This window comes from Canis lupus, chromosome 19 (genome assembly GCF_048164855.1).
Source record: "Canis lupus baileyi chromosome 19, mCanLup2.hap1, whole genome shotgun sequence".
Lineage (NCBI taxonomy): Eukaryota > Metazoa > Chordata > Mammalia > Carnivora > Canidae > Canis > Canis lupus.
The window spans coordinates 54,240,669-54,259,909 of NC_132856.1; the positions used below are offsets into that span (position 1 = coordinate 54,240,669).

General features: G+C 61.7%; 2 protein-coding genes across 7 annotated transcripts; both read left to right on the forward strand.

Moving 5' to 3' along the window:
- The first annotated feature begins 632 nt into the window (after positions 1 to 632).
- On the forward strand, positions 633 to 8,213 carry LRRC8E (leucine rich repeat containing 8 VRAC subunit E). 4 transcript variants are annotated; one of them, XM_072787483.1, is made up of 3 exons: positions 633 to 730; positions 3,981 to 4,123; positions 4,950 to 8,213. In XM_072787483.1, exons 2-3 carry the CDS (start codon positions 3,986 to 3,988, stop codon positions 7,191 to 7,193), a joined length of 2,382 nt encoding a protein of 793 aa, XP_072643584.1. In that variant the 5' UTR covers positions 633 to 730; positions 3,981 to 3,985; the 3' UTR covers positions 7,194 to 8,213. The 4 variants fall into 4 exon arrangements, with proteins under 4 accessions (XP_072643584.1, XP_072643585.1, XP_072643586.1 ...); XM_072787484.1 differs by lacking the exon at positions 633 to 730 and adding an exon at positions 3,507 to 3,639; XM_072787485.1 differs by lacking the exon at positions 633 to 730 and adding an exon at positions 3,508 to 3,589.
- A 1,238-nt stretch (positions 8,214 to 9,451) lies between these two features.
- On the forward strand, positions 9,452 to 19,237 carry MAP2K7 (mitogen-activated protein kinase kinase 7). 3 transcript variants are annotated; one of them, XM_072787488.1, is made up of 12 exons: positions 9,453 to 9,665; positions 11,430 to 11,477; positions 14,473 to 14,614; positions 14,780 to 14,846; positions 14,931 to 15,044; positions 15,123 to 15,242; positions 15,408 to 15,515; positions 15,617 to 15,796; positions 15,902 to 15,982; positions 16,103 to 16,245; positions 16,890 to 16,935; positions 17,020 to 19,237. In XM_072787488.1, exons 1-12 carry the CDS (start codon positions 9,542 to 9,544, stop codon positions 17,152 to 17,154), a joined length of 1,308 nt encoding a protein of 435 aa, XP_072643589.1. In that variant the 5' UTR covers positions 9,453 to 9,541; the 3' UTR covers positions 17,155 to 19,237. The 3 variants fall into 3 exon arrangements, with proteins under 3 accessions (XP_072643588.1, XP_072643589.1, XP_072643590.1); XM_072787489.1 differs by lacking the exon at positions 11,430 to 11,477 and having other exon boundaries at positions 9,455 to 9,665; XM_072787487.1 differs by lacking the exon at positions 11,430 to 11,477 and having other exon boundaries at positions 9,452 to 9,665; positions 14,780 to 15,044.
- Positions 19,238 to 19,241: the final 4 nt, after the last annotated feature.

Here is a 19,241-nt window from a genome sequence, read left to right on the forward strand (position 1 = left end):
GGGAGGGGTGGGGAGGCAGTCATCCTTTCTAGAAGCTGGCCTCCCAGACTGGACTCCAGCCCCGGATCCCCTCCCACCCGGTAGACCTGGGAGCAGCTTGCTCCCATCCCTCCCATCCCTCCCCCAGAAGGCCAGAGCAGGTCTCAAGGTCTGGGCAGGGTCAGACACATAAGCACCCCTGCTTCTGCTCAGCTTCCCTGGGCTGGTGGTCAGAGCAGAGAAAGGGAAGCTGCCTTCCTTCCCGGGACTCTGTTCACTGGTCCCTTGCTTGTGCCTGAAGGCCAGGTGGCCGCACCTTGGGGTGGGGGAGGGGGACAGGCCCTTCACCTGTTCCTGATGGGGTCTACACAGCCTGGGTCCTGGAGAGAAGCCCACAGGCTGGTTTGGGGAGCGCAGTGCCTCCCAGCCCCTCAGTTCCCCCGACTGCAGCCCGGCCCCAAGTTCTACGACCCCTGCCCCCGCGGCCCGCCCCTCACCCACCTGGGGGGGTGGGGCCGGCCTGGGATTGTCCTCCTCCCGCAACCCCGCGCGCCCGGAGTGGGGGGCGACCCGGGAGGGCCCAGGGAGGCGGGGCCGGGCCGGCCACGGGGCGGGCGGGGCGGGGCGGCTCCCGGGCTCCTGTCCCGCCCCCCGCCCTGACTCACCCAGGCGGGCCCGGGAACTCTGCGGGAGTCCCGGCCGCTCCGCTCCCAGGGACCCGGGAGTTGGGCCCAGCGTCCCGGCCGGAGCGGTGAGTAGGTGGCTGTGTCCCTGGGGACGGGGTGGCGGGGCGGGGGTCGGGCCCACGGGAGCGGCCCGCCGGGTGCACGGGGAGCTGGGGAGGGGGTGGGGGCGGCCAGAGCCTCGGCGGGTGGCCAGCCCCAGGGCGCCGTCGGGGAGCGGGCGGGCCTGGCCCAGGACGGAATGAAGGTCGGCAGGATGGGGGAGACCCCGGGGCGGGGGGTCTTGACCTGGATCCCTTCCCCTTGCCTGCTGGGACCACAGCCACAACCCCCCTCTGCGAACCCCTGTGTGCTCCAGAACCCTCCGCCTTGGGGTCCTCACCGGCTCGCCCCCCCGGGACTCTTCAACCTCAAGACTCCCTTGGCGCCCAAGTCCTGGGAGGGCAGCTTGGAAGAGTACGAGGTTGGGAGTCCCCAGGCCTGGGGCCTGGCCCAGATCTGCTGCTAAGCCCCTCCCAACCCCCCCCCCCCATACACACACCTCTGACCTCAGTTTCTCCCGCTTTTTTCCCCTGCTGGTTTTTTCTCTTGTGTAAAAGTCAAAGATTGGACCTGTGCGCTCCAAAGCCTGTTACAGGGCTGACAACTGTCACTGCGTCTCCCTTGCCCATTATTAGCATGGGCTGTGGGGGAGGGGGGCGGACCAGAAGCACCGCCACTGCTGCGTTTGGGGAGGCCAGCTGGGGGTTTGGGGAGGGCCTGAGAGAGAAGCAGGGGTGAGGTATGGGTGGGTGGGGCTGAGGCCGGGCAGGGCAGTACCTGGTCCTGGGAGGATTAGGACCCCCCACCCCCCAGCCTGGCCGCCCATCTGATCTCTGCCAGAGTTCCCCTCTGAGGTTCTCTTGGCAGAGACGCTGCATCTCAGCAAGGGGTCCTCACCCACCAGAACAGAGGGGTGCTACCAGACGGACGAGACTTGGGGGTTATGCCTTAAATACCACTTGTAGCTGTGAAACCTTGAGCTAGTTATTTAGCTCCTGGTGAGTCTAGAAAATGAGAGTGGAAAATGGGCAGCGCCCTCCCTCCCCCATCACAGAGCTGGGATAAAAGGAGGCACTGAAAGCATCTGGTGGCCATAAGTTGCATGTGGCCCTGTCATTGTTTTCCTCTAGACGCCCCATCCCTCAAGCCCGCCACCCCGGAGCCCTCCCACCAGCCCTGCTCAGACAAAAGGGGGGCCAGTCTTGTGTCTGTGGAAGCTTAATGGCAGGTTCAGACCATCAAGTTTGAGTCATGGAGACAGATAATGATAACCCCAGTGTCTGCCTCTGATGGTGTTGTGTATATACCTTGTTCCGTGGGAGCCACAGGGCCTCCCACGGGGGACCCTGGGTGTCTCTGCCTTCTTGCCTTGGACACTGGAGTCCTGGCATGGTGGGTGCCAGAGTTCTAGCACCCACCATGGGGAGATGGACCGACGCAGGAAGTTGGTCTCTGCCGTGTATTTCTGTCACAGCCCCCAGAAGTACTCTCCTGGGGTTCAATAGCTGAGTGGGGTCCTTCACAGGGACAGGTCCCCAGGGCAGGGAGAACAGTGGCTGGCTGTAACTGCTCCTGGGTCTCCCCTCAGCTCAGTGTGTCCTGGCTTTGGGTACCCACCTGCATCAAAACACACACCCCAGAATGCCCCCACGTGTCCCCTTTGACGGCTACAGTGGACATCCGGCCTGTGGGGGCTGTTGAACTCCCCTGTGGATGTTTCTATGATTCCCCGGTGACAGCACTGATACACTGGGGCACTGCCTCTCAGCTTGTCTTTTAGGACAGGGTGTCACACTGAGTGAAGGATGGGGCATCGTGGCAGGGAGCGTGTGCTCCCTCTGTGCTCCCCCTGCCTGCACCTGGCTCTGGGTGAGTCAGGGCCTGAGTCAGGGGGCCCTGCCCCTGCCATCCCAAAATGAGGGCCTCTGATGGGATTAGAAGGTGTGGTGAACCGCCCCGCCCTCAGCCTGGTGGGAAGGCCCAGCATCCTGTATCCCTGTCCACCTCCACTTCATCCCCACCCAGGAGTCACCCACGGTCTCACCGGACCTGGGGCCCAAAAAAGGGAGGCAGGGAAGTGTGGAGTGATTGGCCGAGGTGTGGGCCAGGGCCAGGTTCTCCCTAGGAAGTGGGTGGGAGGCGGGGGGACCCGCCAATGGCCCAGATGTCTCCCTTCCTTGCCCAGCCTCCAGGAACCCCACGTGGGAAGCCTGGCATTGTAGAGGAGCACGGATGCTGGGAGGGGCAGGCCAGCCCAGGAGCCCCCTCGGGAGCAGTGGGGGCCTTGCTGCTTTCCTTTCCTTCTGTCCAGCCTGGGGAGGAGGAGGGAGGCTCCCCAGCTGCCCCCCTGGAAGGGTGATGTCCCAGCTTCTGGCTCACGCCCCCATGTGACTTGCTCCTGGCCGTCAGTATCTGAAATAATGATACCTTGGTCTAAAATGAAACCCAGGGACAGACAGAGTGGGCTGGCCGCCCAGGAGCCTGGCAACCCGGCCCCAGCCTGGTTGTAGGTGTCACCCTGGCTCTCCCTGCGTTGCCCATTTCCTGATCCTCTCCCGCTCGGCCATCCTGGCACCCCCTACCCCTCCAATCAGGAGGCCTGGTTTCTGTTTTCTGCCTCAGATTCTGGGCACTAACGCCTCCAGAAACCCAGGTGTCCTAGTCCTCCCTCCCTCTAACTGACCAGCCTTCAGCTTTGCCACTCCCTGCCCCTCGGGCCCTGTAACCAGAGCCAGGCTCCAGCCGGCTTTTCCGGTTGGAGGTTGGAGGTGGTGCCTGGAGTGCCCCTGAAGGGGGTGGGGGGCCCACACCCCGGAAGTCCTGAGCCTCAAACACTCTCTGGCCCAGCGGCAGGGAGAAGCTGGGGCTGGCCGTCCGGACACCAGGTGTCTGGAGTCGGAGCAGCAGAGCGAGTGCTGCGGGCTTGGCATCAAGGGTGGGCGGTGGCTGGGTTCTGGGAGAGGGCCACACGGGCCAGCTGGGGGACAGGGGCCCTGTGGATTGCCCTTCCTGACCTCTGAAAAGGCCAAGCAGCGCCAGTGGGGGCAGGGATCCCAGGGAGCAGCAGTGGGGAGAACGGTAGTCGCTTGGCTTCACGAAGGAGGTGTGAGGTCTGGGGGAGAGGGGCAGGGGGCACACAGCCCTGCGCTCCGCCGGATTTGGGCGGGGCAGGGCACACACTGGGAACAGAGGCGTGTGTCCCGTTCCTCTGGGGGCCCACCACCAGGCGCCCCCTCCTGAGAGTCTCTGCAACCCCTGCCCCCTCCTCTGCCATAGGAAAGATGATTCCGGTGGCCGAGTTCAAGCAGTTCACGGAGCAGCAGCCCGCCTTCAAGGTGCTCAAACCCTGGTGGGACGTGCTGGCGGAGTACCTCACCGTGGCTATGCTCATGATCGGGGTCTTCGGCTGCACCCTGCAGGTGAGGCGCTGAGGCTGGAGGCGGGCCCGGCCGCTGCGCGGTGTGGGGGCGGGGCGGGGCGGGGCGGGGGCGGGGCCTGGGGATTCCGAAGGCTTCCGGTTACCGTCCCTCAGTCCCCGGGGCTGGAAGCCTGAAACCAGACTGTGGGCAGGGTCGTTTCCATCCGCGGGCTGGAGGGAGCATGCGTCCCATGCCTTTCTCCCTCCCGGCTTCCCGGTTGGCTCAGGCATCCCTTGGTTTGGAGGTGACATCCCCTCATGTTCCCTCAGTGTGTGTGTCTACGTCCAAAGGACCCAGTCATACCGGATAAGGGGCCACCTTAACGTCCTCACCTTACCTTTTTTTTTTTTTAATTTTATTTATTTATTCATGAGACACACACAGAGAAAGGCAGACACAGGCAAAGGGAGAAGCAGGCTCCCCAGACAGAGCCCGATGTGGGACTCGATCCCAGGACCCCGGAATCACGCCCTGAGCCAAAGGCAGACGCTCAACCGCTGAGCCACCCAGGTGCCCCAGCCTCACCTTACCTTGATCGCATCTGCTCTGCAAAGACTATCTATTCACACGTATTAAGGATCAGGACTTCAGTATCTTTCGCGGGAGCCGGCGGGTGGGGGGGGCACGAGTGGGAGAAAACAATTCAATTTAACTCCTTTTTTCAAAGAGTGACACTCAGAGGTTTAGCGACTCTTCCAAAACCATGGCCAGCCAGGGACCATCAGGGACGGGGGGCCTCCTGCCTTCAGCCTGCCTCTCTCGCCCCCACTATGCAAGCTGACTTAGCTCCTTGACCCTCTTTCCACTCCCCCCCCCCAACTCCCAGGTGACACAGGACAAGATCATCTGTCTGCCCAGTCACGAACCCCGGGAGAATTTATCAGAGGCCCCATGCCAGCAACTGCTGCCACGGGGGGTCTCCGAGCAGATGGCGGGCCTTCGGGAGGTAAGCGGCCTCAAGAACAACCTGGACCTGCAGCAGTACAGCTTCATTAACCAGCTCTGCTACGAGACAGCCCTCCACTGGTACGCCAAGTACTTCCCCTACCTGGTCGTCATTCACACGCTCATCTTCATGGTCTGCACCAGCTTCTGGTTCAAGTTCCCTGGCACCAGCTCCAAGATCGAGCACTTCATCTCCATCCTGGGCAAATGTTTCGACTCGCCATGGACCACACGGGCCCTGTCTGAGGTCTCTGGGGAGAACCATAAGGGCCCCGCCGCTGGACGGGTGACGGCCACCGTGGAGGCCTCCGCGGGACCAGGAAAAGCTAATGAGGGTGAGAAGGAAAAGGTGCTGGTGGAGCCTGAGAAGGTGGTGACGGAGCCACCAGCCGTCACCCTGTTGGATAAGAAGGAGGGTGAACAGGCCAAAGCCCTGTTTGAGAAGGTCAAGAAGTTCCGTGTGCATGTGGAGGAGGGGGACATCTTGTATACCATGTACATCCGGCAAACGGTGCTCAAGGTCTGCAAGTTCTTTGCCATCCTGGTCTACAACCTTGTCTACGTGGAGAAGATCAGTTTCCTGGTGGCCTGCAGGGTAGAGACGTCGGAGGTCACGGGCTACGCCAGCTTCTGCTGCAACCACACCAAGGCCCACCTCTTCTCCAAGCTGGCTTTCTGCTACATCTCCTTCGTGTGCGTCTATGGGCTAACCTGTCTCTACACGCTCTACTGGCTCTTCCATCGGCCCCTCAAGGAGTACTCCTTCCGTTCTGTGCGGGAGGAGACCGGCATGGGTGACATACCCGACGTCAAGAATGACTTTGCTTTCATGCTACATCTCATCGACCAGTACGACTCCCTCTACTCCAAGCGCTTCGCCGTCTTCCTCTCCGAAGTCAGCGAGAGCCGCCTGAAGCAGCTCAACCTGAACCACGAGTGGACGCCTGAGAAGCTGCGGCAGAAGCTGCAGCGCAACGCCCGGGGCCGGCTCGAGCTGGCCCTCTGCATGCTCCCGGGGCTGCCGGACACCGTCTTCGAGCTCAGCGAGGTGGAAGCCCTCCGGCTGGAGGCCATCTGTGATATCACCTTCCCCCCCGGCCTCTCGCAGCTGGTGCACCTGCAGGAGCTCAGCCTGCTCCACTCGCCTGCCAGGCTGCCCTTCTCGCTGCAGATCTTCCTGCGGGACCGCCTGAAGGTCATCTGCGTCAAGTGCGAGGAGCTCCGCGACGTGCCCCTGTGGGTGTTTGGGCTGCGTGGCCTGGAGGAGCTGCACCTCGAGGGGCTCTTCCCCCCGGAGCTGGCTCGGGCAGCGGCCCTAGAGAGCCTCCGGGAGCTGAAGCAGCTCAAGGCGCTGTCTCTGCGGAGCAATGCCAGCAAGGTGCCGGCCAGCGTGACTGACGTGGCCGGGCACCTGCAGCGGCTTAGTCTGCACAACGACGGGGCCCGCCTGCTGGCCCTGAACAGCCTTAAGAAGCTGGCGGCACTGCGGGAGCTGGAGCTGGTGGCCTGCGGGCTGGAGCGCATCCCCCATGCCATCTTCAGCCTGGGCGCGCTGCAGGAACTTGACCTCAGGGACAACCACCTGCGGTCCATTGAAGAGATCCTCAGCTTCCAGCACTGTCGCAAGCTGGTCACGCTCAAGCTGTGGCACAACCAGATCGCTTACGTCCCTGAGCACGTGCGCAAGCTCCGGGGCCTGGAGCAGCTCTACCTCAGCCACAACAAGCTGGAGACCCTGCCCACCCAGCTCGGCATGTGCTCCGGCCTCCGCCTGCTGGACATCTCCCACAATGGGCTACGCTCCCTGCCGCCCGAGCTGGGCCTCCTCCAGAACCTGCAGCACCTGGCTCTGTCCTACAATGCCCTGGAGGCCCTGCCTGATGAGCTCTTCTTCTGCCGGAAGCTGCGGACGTTGCTTCTGGGCTACAACCACCTGAGCCAGCTCTCGTCCCAGGTGGGGGCCCTCAGAGCCCTCAGCCGCCTGGAGCTCAAGGGCAACCGCTTGGAGGCACTACCAGAAGAGCTTGGCAACTGTGTGGGGCTCAAGAAAGTGGGGATCCTCGTAGAAGACACCCTTTACGAGGGCCTGCCGGCAGAGGTGCGGGAGAAACTGGAGGAGGAATGAAGCAAAGGTGGGGAAGGCTGGGTAGAGGCCTTCTGGATGCTTCCACTGCAGAATCTCTACTACTGTCTTCAAGAGAGGTGGCCAAGAGGGCCCAGGCCAGGAGAGAAGGAGCAGACGCATCAGCCACCATGGGTTCCAGGCAAGATCCTGGGACTGGTTTGTCTGAGAAGAGATGAGAGGCTGTGGATTTGGGGTGGAACGTCGTAGAGGGATTAACTCAGTCATAGGATTCTCAGACCCAAACCACACCTGCGTCTTTGGCTGGCTGTCCTGCCCACACCCTGGACATTCTGGCCTAGTTAGTGCCATATATGGGGTTGGGGCACATCCCAATGGGATTTCAGCCCTTTCCCCCACCCCTCAAAACACCTTATAGCTGGTGTTCTCTCCCAAGGAGGGGACACAGACACAAGGGACTAATGAGTGACCCTTGCCCCCAACTTTGATGCCAAATCCTTATTTATAAGTTGTTTGCTATGGACACGCAAAATCAGAAAAATGGTTCTCGTGTTTGGCTATGCATCAAAATCAACATCCCCAAAACAAAACATCCTGGGCCCCACCCCTGAAAGACTGACTCAGGTCTGGCTGGAGGCCAGGAACCTGCCTGCAAATACACATCCCAGGTAATTCTGATGCAGGTGGTCCTAGACCTGTGTGTTGGGAATTGCGGACCTACAGAATCTGCAAGTCCAGAGCAGGGATTCTGAACCCTTTCTAAGTCCTACACCTTTTGAACATCTGAGAAAAGCTGGGTGTTTCCTTTCCCAGGAAAATGCTCAGGTACACATACATGCAAAGTTCCGCAAGCAACTTTAGGCAGTCAGCAAATTCCCCCAGATTTCCCAGAGGGCCATTCACGGACATCCTAAGGATGGCAGACTCCAGTGTTAAGAATGCCTGCCGAGGAGGTTAAATTTTTCTGAGCAGAGGCAGGGATTTTGTCTTTCCAGTGTTTCCTGTGTGAGAGAGCATCTACCAGTGGGTGCTTAATAAATAATCTGAATTATGAGAACTAAACTTCCGATCTCTGGTATCCACTCCTGTTTGTCTAAGCCTTCCATTTCGCCAGACCAGTAACAGGCAAGCAATGACACTCACATGGCGGAATCAAGGGTATGAGTTTCTGTCCTGGAAGCAGAGGCAGGAGAGACCTCGGCTTATCAGGCATCATCTGCGTAGCTATTTTTTGGAGAACTCTCTTTCTTCTCCATTCCTTATTATTCTCCGGACTCCACACTCTCGCATCTGTTCCACCCGCAAATTGTCACCACGGGAGTCCCCACAAGCCTTCCGCGCCCGCCAGTGTTCCCGTGCTGGACCAGGAGCAGGAAGGGCATAGGGCACAGCCTGCCTGACCTTGACCTCCCGGGCCTGGACACCTCAAGGAGTCTGAAAAAATGCGAGCCTCTTCCTCGCAACTGAGAGCAGACGCAAGCTGCTTTCCGAAATCCAGGATCCCAGATGGGGGCATTTTCCCGGGCGCCCACAGACCAGTTGAGCCGCGAGGAGACCAGGCTGAGGCGCCCTAACATCCAGGCCCATCTTCCGCACTGTCCAGGAGCTGGGCTCACATTCCGGGGTTGGGAAGATGAAAGTCCTAAAATACTCCATTTGAGGGGGCTGACCTGGAACTCTTCTGGCCCTGCCCCTCACCCTGTCCGGAGATCAGGGGTCATGCCCCTGGTCCTGGGGCCCCTCCAGTGACCGAGCCCTACCCTGCCCCTCCCGCCAGCCCTTGGCCAACCCCGAGTTTGCTGAAATAGAAAGGGCTCCCCACGGGCGCCTAATTATGGTGAAGAGACAGCAATTAAGCCTAACAGGGATCCTAATGAAGCACTGTCCCAGACGAGAAAGGCAGTGCTGGGAGAGCGTGGGTGCCAGAAAACAGGCCGGGAGGGGAAGAGCGAGAACGAAGCTGGGGAGGACACGCTGCAAGAGCTACTCCCAGCAACAGGGGCAGAGAAGCGAGCCAAGGTTGCGCAGGCGCAGTAAAGGCCGCGCGCGGGATCGCGTCCGCGCCTCTGCACGCAGGCGCGCCGCTCTCCCCGCCCGCCGCTCTCGGCCCAACAGTGTGAATGGATTGCCACACGCAGTCCGCGCATGCGCACCACCAGGAGAGGCGTTGCACGTTGCCAGACGCGAGCTCTAGGTGGCGTCATCCCTCCAGCTGGGAAGAGGCACGCATGCGCGGACGTTAGCACGAGGGATGGGCGAGTGCGCGCCGCGGGCATGCGCCGTGCGGGGAGAGACGGCGGCTCGGCGGGGTCATCCAGGCGCAAGCGCAGTGCGGTGTTTGTCTGCCGGACTGACGGGCGGCCGGGCGGTGCGCGGCGGCGGCGGGGAAGATGGCGGCGTCCTCCCTGGAGCAGAAGCTGTCCCGCCTGGAAGCAAAGCTGAAGCAGGAGAACCGCGAGGCCCGGCGGAGGATCGACCTCAACCTGGATATCAGCCCCCAGCGGCCCAGGCCCAGTAAGCACGGCAGCGTGGGGGAGGGGGCGGGCGGGGCGGGGCGCGCGCCGCGGGAGGCCCCGCCCCCGCCGTCAGGCCCCGCCCCCGCTTCCGGGGCGCTCTGGCTCCTCCTCCTCCCCACCCCATACCCCCTGCTGTCGGCTCGCGCGGAGAGGGTCACGGTGACCCGGGGGGCGTGGGGCCGCGGGCTCCCGGGCGGCTCTGCCCCCAACGTAGGGGTTCCCCCTCACGGGGCCTACGAGCCTAGTTACCCGGCAAGGCCCCCCACCTGACGGCCCGCCCCCTCCGCGGGATCCTCAGAGCCTATGTCACCGTCACCTACCCAGAGCCGGAGCCGCGCTCCCTCCAATGCATGCGACTGTGACCACATCCAGGTTCGTCGCAAACACGGACACGTCTCTTCCGACCGGACGACTTCACTCCTGCCATCTCAGTGACTGGCAGGAGGCCCCTTTCCCCTTCGGCACCTGGGTCCCTGTCATATGGTTTAGTGGGGGATGCGCTCACACTCACACACAAGCACACTTGGCCCAGGTGACACCTGAGGTCATTTGATCACTGTAACTCCCTATTCCTCTGACCCCCTTTCCTGTGACTGTGTCTGGTAATCCCTTTTTCCCCCGGGCGGGGACCTTGTAATTGGGCCTGGGGGGCCCCCCCTCCCACGCACACCCTACCCACATACACCAGGCCCCTTCATACTTCTCTGACCCGTTTCACTGCCACCATCTTGGTGACTGTCTAGCTTCTCAAAAAATACACACCGAACTCTCAGCTTGGCAACTTTCGCCCACTGGACTCGAGTGACTTCCTCTTTCCTGCACGCCCACACTCACCTGGCCTAGGGATACCTGAAGCCAAGGTGGTGATATCTAGACCTCCCAGCCCACACACACCTCGTATCTGATCCCACTATCTCTGTGTATCTCCCTGCATCTTGTTGCCTGGAATCAAAAGCTGCCTCCTCCTGCCCTCCCCCACCCAACAATCACACCTGACCTGGGATTGCCACGACCACTGGACCACTGTCTAGTTTCTTTGTTATGTCCCACTGAACCCCCCTCCCCAAATCTCTCAGCTGGAGGGCATCGGGTCTTCACCCTCCCCACAGACCTGATGGGTAGCACCTCATCACGCACTTTGTGTCTCTCTCTTGAGCTGGCAAATTGCCCTCCTTTGTACTTCTGATATGATCCCTGTAGCTTATGTAGCTCCCTGTGGGGTCATCCTGGTAGGAGGGGGAACACACCCCCATGTCAGAGTATTGCAGTCACTCCCCGCTCACCCAGCCTGATCTTCACGGCCTGACTGCCCCCCAGTCCCTGGGTGCGCTTCACTCCCCATCTCTCTCTCTTCTGATTTGGGGTGGTGTGGGTTCCTCCCTGGGGCAGAAAGGCCTCCCAGGACTGGAGGGTCCCTGCTGGGCTCTGCAGTGCTGCCTCCCCTGGCCCCAGCATGGATGAGACAGGGCTGGGTCTGGGGCCAGGGGTGCCTTACAGGGTGGCTGTCCCAGAGTGAGGTATGGTGAGGCCCACGGCGGGCAGGCCCCTGAGGAGCCCCCTTCAGGTGTCTGTGTCTGTGTCAGCTCCATCTCATCCTCCCGGTCCTCCCATTTCTGTCGGTTTCTACCCGTCTCTGCAGTTTGGTGCCTCGCGCCTCCCCCTCTTCCTCGTTATGATTTGATTTCTTTTCTTTTGGACAAATCAGTTGTTTCTGTTGTGATTTATCGTGGTGTTGTTTTTTTTCTTCCTTTTCCCCATCCAGTTATTGTGATCACTCTAAGCCCTGCTCCTGCCCCGTCCCAACGAGCAGGTACCAGCCTTTTTATCATCGTCGCTTGGACATCTGCACCATTGACCTAACCGCTGCCCCGCCGCAGAATGCCCTCCCCCCCACCCCCCATGCTGTGTGTGCGTGTGTGCGCCTGTCACTCTTTTCTCCTTCCACACAATCAGTGATCAACAGTGTTTGGCCCACTTGGCCAATTCTGTGTCCGCTCACCTTCCACTCCTCCCTTCCTGGCGGGCTCAGGTTTGGACTCCCTGGAAGAGGAAGTGGGCTCCTTTACTGACCAGGAGTCTGCCGCCTGTGAGAGGTCGCACGTGTGAGTGAGCGTATGAGAGAGAGAGGGAAAGTTGGGCTAGGCCATCGGGCTGTGCCTGTTGATTTGTTTCAACCGTACAGCCAACATGTACTGCCCTGCTCTAGGGACACAGCAGCGAACAGAACGGACCAAGGGCCCCTCGTTGTGTGGCTGACGCTCACTGACAGCATTCTCCTGGTCTGGGAGAAGTGGACAAAGCAGTGATGCTTTGTAGAAAAGGCAAAGTAGAGCCAGCTTGGGGTTCTGCAAGGGGTGGTCAGTCGGGGAAGCCTCTAGAGCAGCTGGGATTACAGCACAGGCTCGGGGGAGGTGGGGAGATGTGAATGAAGGTAGAGGAAGCAGCCCGCCGAGGCCTGAGGCCGGAGCGCAGTTACTTGCGGGTCTGGAGCAGATGGGGAGGGTGTGCATGTGTATATGTGAGAGAGAGAGTGTGAGAGCAAGAGAGACAGACACCTGGGTGAGGTCTGGTCCAGTTGGCCCTTGTGTAGGGGGAGCTAAATTGGGCAGGTTGTGTGTGTGTGTGTCTGTGTGTGTGTGTGTGTGTGTGTGTAAGACAGCGTGAGGCTGGCCCTGTTCAGGGCTCTCGGCATGTTGTCTGTACACGTGTGGGGGTTTGTGCCATGCGCTGTGTGTGTGCGCGTACATACGTGTTGGACTGACAGCCTGGTACATCTGTGGCTCCTTTCGGCCATGTGTTTCCATGCGCTCTTGTTCTCTCTCTCTCTTTCTCTCTTGTTCAGCCTCTTGCTCTCACTGTGCCCTCCTGACCTGCCGTGTGGCCTGTCACCACCTCTGTAACCTCTGTTCTCAGGGCCTTTGTGTACTTCCCCTCCCCCCACCTTAGCCACCCTTCACTGGTCACCCTCAAGTACCCACCGTGTTTCAGTTTGTAGGACCACTGGGAGCATCTCCCTTCCCGCCCCAAGAAGTGTGGAGAGGGTAGGGGTGTGGTCCTCATCCCAGAGAGGACCTGACCATGCGGGGCAGAAAAGGGGCCCAGACACCCCCCAGGGAGTGAGAGCCTGGCAGTGTCCCCAGAGAGTCCAGGTACAGGGGAGCATGGGGGCCTTCAGATGCCCCTGAGGTTGTTGAGCCAGAAAGAGAGGGGTTAGGACTCTGACTCTGGCCCTCACAGAGTAGTGAAGCAAGGGCGTAACACAGAGAGGGACTAGAGCAGGAGAGAGGGAGCACAGGAGGTGAGGCCTGCAGGCCAGGGCAGGGTGCTGGGCCTGGCCATCTCCCTGGGGTCCCCAGAGCTCTTATTTTGCTCTGACCAGGCATGAGAAGACCTGTATCCCTCCTACGACTGCAGGCTAGGATCACGTAGCTGCTCCCTCGCTCTACATGTGGCCAGGGTCCAGGGTAACAAGGCAGAGAAAGTGCCCCGATACCAGCAATTCAAGCATATTTGTCTCTGTCCTTTGGGCCCATATCACCAGGTGCTTGCAGAACTGTGGGAGGAAGGGGTGGACCGTGGCAGGAGGCGTAGGCAGAGGAGAGGGTGTCAGTTGAGGGTTGTGGGAGAGTTGCAGGCCCCAGGCCTCCTGGCCATTCTCCACGGAAAGGTCCTCTTCTGGCCCCACTTAGCTTTTTCAGCCAGTGCCCTACCCAGCTAGGGATCCCATTCCAGAGCACCAGGGCCTGGGGTACGAGGGTTCAGTGGGGGATCATGTCTTCTCCAGGGGCACATGGGGCTCTGGTCCCCCACCTTGTTGCCAGCCCAGCCAGGGAGGATCCTAGCCCTTCAGGGAACCTGCTGTCCTGTCCCGGGCCCCTGTCTGGCCTGTCTCTGCAGTGCCTCCTCTGGGCAGCTGGGCCCCAAGTCCTGGCTCCCATCTGTCTGTCTGTCTCCTGCCCTCCCGATACCCGAATGCCGCCTGCCCATCCTGGGGTGTCCGCTGCCTGCCCGCTGCCTGCCTGCCTGCCTGTAGCATGCCCAAGCTGTCCGCATGCAGGCTGCTGAGAAGACCCCACTGCCTGTCCCGCTCCCCACCCCCCATCCCACCAGCCCTTGGAGGGGCTGTGCCACCTGGATCCCCTCACCCAAAGGACACAGGCCCAGCCTGGTGTCCTGTCCCCCCACCCATTGGCCCCAGCTTTGCAGGCCAAGCCGGGAGGCTCAGAGATGAGCCTGCTGGCTAGAATGTGGCCCTCCCTGACCCTGGAACAGAATGTGGGGCAAGGCAGCCGGAAGCGTGGGGCCCTCACCCATTACCCCCTGGGTGGTCTACTTGATTCTTACTGGGCAGCCAAGTACAGTGCTGCCAACAGGACCAGAACCCAGGCTGATCCTGGCGGGCATTCCCTCCTCGCATGGTCCTGAGTGTGGGCGCTGTGGCCCTGGGCCTGCTTCCCGGGCAGAGGCGGGGAGGAAGGGGACACATCGGGAAGGCTGCCTGGTTGAAGGATGCCGTCAGTCTCTGGGCCGTGATCCTGTGTCAGCATAGACTTGGGGACATCCCTCAGCCTCTGGGGACCACCCCTCCCTGCCAGCCCACTCCATCTATTTCCAGGTCAGGGGGTGAGAGAAGGACCCTGAGAGCGGCCAGGGAGACCCTAGCTTCTCCAGCCCAGTGGGGTGGGGGTGGGGGTTCTGGGCTGGCCTATCTGATGCCAGGGAGGGGAAGACCAGAGTCCCAAGGCCCCGGAGTGTCAGCTGCTGGCTAACCCCCTCTCACCCGTGGTTCTCACCCCCCTCCCCAGCCCTGCAGCTCCCGCTGGCCAATGATGGCGGCAGCCGCTCACCGTCCTCCGAGAACTCGCCACAGCACCCCACACCCCCTGCCCGGCCCCGCCACATGCTGGGGCTTCCGTCAACCTTGTTCACCCCCCGCAGCATGGAGAGGTGAGCTGTTGAAACGAGGCCAGGAAGTCAGGGTGGGGAGGGCCACTTTGCCTGCCCTGGGGAGGAGGGTGGTTAAATGTGCAGAAACCCCTGTGTGTTGGGGACTGGAGTGGTCTCAGTTTGGTTGGGATCTTCCTCCACCGGGACCTCCTCCCTGTCCCCCAGCATCGAGATTGACCAGAAGCTGCAGGAGATCATGAAGCAGACGGGCTACCTGACCATCGGAGGCCAGGTACCACCCAGGTGGGGCTCGGTCTTGGGGTGGGGGCGCGGTGCAGAGGCTGGCACATCCTCCAGCTCTGGCTGTCCTTGCCAGCGCTACCAGGCAGAAATCAACGACCTGGAGAACCTGGGGGAGATGGGCAGCGGCACTTGTGGTCAGGTGTGGAAGATGCGCTTCAGGAAGACGGGCCACGTCATCGCTGTCAAGGTGAGGGCTGCCCCTGCCCCCAGGTGGGCCCCCTGCCCCAAGACCCTGGCACTAAGGCTTCCCTGGCTGTCCACGCAGCAAATGCGGCGCTCCGGGAATAAGGAGGAGAACAAGCGGATCCTCATGGACCTGGACGTGGTGCTCAAGAGCCACGACTGCCCCTACATTGTGCAGTGTTTTGGGACTTTCATCACTAACGTGAGTCCGCACCCATTGGAACAGCCTCCGATGGGGCCCTGCCGCTCTGTGGGCTCCCCGACTCTCTTCCTTGCCCATCTCTGGGTGTCTCCCCGGGGCTGGAGTCTGTGTGGGGTGGGCGCAAGGGTGCGGCTGCACCCAAGCCACCCAGTGCCGTCCCCACAGACGGACGTCTTCATTGCCATGGAGCTCATGGGCACGTGCGCTGAGAAGCTCAAGAAGCGGGTGCAGGGCCCTATCCCCGAGCGGATCCTGGGCAAGATGACGGTGGCGGTGAGCAGCCGGGCAGGCCTGCAGCTGGTTGGGTGCCACCCCCTCCCCCCACCGAGGCCCATCCCCCCGTCACGGATACCTTCCTGCTGTCCTCATTACAGATCGTGAAGGCGCTGTACTACCTGAAGGAGAAGCATGGTGTGATCCACCGTGACGTCAAGCCCTCGAACATCCTGCTGGACGAGCGGGGCCAGATCAAGCTCTGTGACTTCGGCATCAGTGGCCGTCTTGTTGATTCTAAGGCTAAGACGCGCAGCGCCGGCTGTGCCGCCTACATGGCAGTGAGTGGGAGCCCCTCAGCGCCTCGGCGGGTGGGCATGAGGGCATCTGGTTGGCACACCTGCCCCGGCCCCTGGGGTACATCCTCCCCTTCTTGCCCCCATCAGCCTGAGCGCATAGATCCTCCGGACCCCACCAAGCCAGACTATGATATCCGGGCTGACGTGTGGAGCCTGGGCATCTCCTTGGTGAGTTGGGGCACCTGCCTTTTGGGTTGGGGGCCCTGTCTTGTTGGGATGCAGAGGGAGGCAGTAAGATGGGAGGGAGGAAGCCGTCCTCAGCCCGTCCAGCCCGCTCATCTCTCTCAGGTGGAGCTGGCGACGGGACAGTTTCCCTACAAGAACTGCAAGACAGACTTTGAGGTCCTCACCAAAGTCCTGCAGGAAGAGCCCCCGCTCTTGCCCGGACACATGGGCTTCTCAGGGGACTTCCAGTCCTTCGTCAAAGACTGGTGAGGAACCCCTGCCCCCGTCCTGCGCTCTGGGAGGCGGGGCAGGGTCAGGTGTGGCCAGGTGCTCAGAGCCGGGGGGTTTGGGGCTGGAGGGGAGTGGGGCAGCCCCCCAATACACACATAACTGTGGAAGTGGGAGCGGCTTTGGGTGGGAAGGCAAACTGGAAGGCGAGTGCTCAGGGCAGGGATGGAGACAGGAGCCGGAGCCCTGGGAATTAGGAGTTGGGTTTGGACCCAGCCTGAGCTGGCCCTGGGCAGTTGGCAGGGTGGCCCTTGGGCTTTGCCATCGAAGGTTGTGGACAAGCAGATGCGTCCGCAGGGCTACGGGGTCTGTGCGTCTGGCAGCCACGAGCAGGATTGTGCCTACGTGATGTCCACATTGGATTGTTCCACGGGAGAGCCCCACTTACCTCTCCCGTGAGCACCTCGCAGTCCAGTTTGGGTTTCTGTCACAGGTGGGATTCCCAAGGGCAGGCCCCGGGTCCTCTGGCTTTTCAGCAGGCAGCACAGGGCCATGAGCACACAGCAGCTCCTTCCCACAGATTCCAAAGACCCCTGTCTCAGAGCTGGGACACCTGAGTCTCTGGGGCAGCCGGGACCCTCCTTCCCCGACTCTTACTTCTCTTTCCTCTCTCTTCCTTCAGCCTTACTAAGGATCACAGGAAGAGACCAAAGTATAATAAGCTACTTGTGAGTACCTGGGCTCCTCCCCGCCCTCTCCCCTCCACGGGGTGCCTCCCTCCTCCTCTAAGCGCCCCCCCCTCGGCCCCGCAGGAACACAGCTTCATCAAGCGCTACGAGATGCTGGAGGTAGACGTGGCTTCCTGGTTCAAGGATGTCATGGCGAAGACTGAGTCACCTAGGACGAGCGGAGTCCTGAGCCAGCACCACCTGCCCTTCTTCAGGTAGCCACGTGGTGGCGGCCAGCCCCACCGGGGCCAGGGGCATGGCCACAGGCCCCCCCTTCCCCACCTGGCCACCCAGCTGCCCGCCAGGGGAGACCTGGGACCTGGACAGCTGCCGAAGGCTGAGGACAGAAAGTAGGGGGCGCCGACCCACCCCCGACCCCCTGCCCAGCGGCCGTGGACAGACGGGCTCACCAGGCCCCAGCCCTTCCCGTCCCGGGGTCAGCCGGCCTCCCGGGGTCAGCCGGCCGTGCGCGTCCCCCTGACAGACACTGTGAACGGAAGACAGCAGGCCACGAGCAGACTCGCTATTTATTCAGTCGTAACCTCTGGGCTGGGGCGGCCCCCAGGGGCCCGGAGAGAGCCGCCCGTCCCTCCCCTGCCCCGCTCCGCAAACATGCTCCCTGCCTCCATTCCCCCTCTCACCCCGTCTACCTCTCTGGCTTTCCCCATCTCCCTCCCTGCCTCTGCCTCTCTCCTGGCCACACTCGGGCTCTGCTCCCCCCACGCCCGGGGGGACTCAGTCCACTTAGGTCTCCAGCGAAGGCGAGTCAGTCGGCTGGTGTCCTTGCCCCAGGAAGGCAGGCTGGGCATTAACGACTGCAGCTGGGCCTGGGCTGGTCTCTCTCTCGCTCTCTCTCTCGCTCTCTTTCTTTCTCTCTCTGTCTCTCTTTGATCTCAGGGGGTCCTTTTTGGAGTTTATTGTATTTTATTGTACTTGGTGGGGTGTCTGGGGTTGGGGGGGGAGAAGAGCTTCTTCTCACGGGGGTTTGTCGGTACCTTCAGAAACTTTTACCAAAGTCATGTTTAGCTGCTTGTGGTGGAGCCCCCGACCGCCTGTGGGTCCAGGCGTCTGGGGCGGGGGGCCGAGCCCCAAAGGTGGGCTCTGGGGAGCTCCTCCTCCCTCGGGGCTGGAGACTGGCCACAGCTGGGGCGGGGGCTGGTGAGTTGAGGACCTCAGGGGGCGTGGAGGGAGCCCAAGGGGCCGTGGCCACACAGGGTGGCCTTCAGGGACGGCGGGCGCAGGGCACGGTGAGGGCAGCGTACGCTGCCGCGGCAGGGAGGTGGTAGAGGGAGTCAATGGCAGGAGCGGGGGCCCTGGGGCCCCGGGGAAGGCAGGGATGGAGGGTGCAAGGGGTGGGTGTGGGGGGTTCGAGGACGTGTGACAGGACGGAGGTGGGGCTGGCTGAGGGCTGGGCGTGTGCAGACAGTCACGCCCTTGGAGTGCCCCTGAGCGCCCGTCGACTCCCCCAGAGCTGGCCAGTCCGCAGGAGCCCTCTGCAGCAGCCCCGAATGGGAGGGGGTGTGTTTCCTTTTTGTTGGTGATGCATGCAAATCAAGTGGACAACAAAACAAAACAAAAACCAGAAACCCACAGAACCACAAAACCAACACCAAAGGTGAGGAACTTGGCCGGACGTAGCGGACGCCGTCCAGGCCTAGGCATCACTGTATCCTGTCTGTCCTGTTGACTCTCGTTCCTGCTCCATACTCACAAAACGCCGCATGTTCAAAAGTTCTCTGCTCTCTATCCCCCCCCCCATACCCCCCTCCCCGACCTGGGAGGGGAGCGGCCGCCTTCTCTTGCCCCAGTCCCCTTTGTGAGGGGATGGGGGCAGGGCGGGGGGCCACCAGGCCTGGCCTCCCACCCTCCCTCACCTGGCCCAGCCATGGGGGGACCTTAGTAGGTAGCTGGAAGGTTCTGTGGCTGGGTGCAGGGCTAGTGGAGGCCCTGGGGCCAGCCACCTGGATTTATTTTTATTTAACTATTTCTGTTTTGTGAGTGTGTCTGCCCACCCCTGTCCTCCCTTCAGCACGAAGTGGGGGTCCTGGGGGGGAACCTCTTCTTCCCCTCTGCCTCTTTCCTGTCCTCTCCCTCTGTTGCCAGTCACCAGCCATCCTTCTCGACCAGGCAGAGGGTGGAGCGGGCAGGCAGGGGCCTGGGGTGGCCTGGCACAGGCCACTGGCCCACAACCCCTTCTCTGGTCGCCAGTATTCCCCCCCCCCCCAAAGCCCTTTTTAAAACGAAATGCCCTCGTTTGTAAATCCTTAGACGCTTGAGAATAAAACCCCTCCCTTTTCTTCCATCGA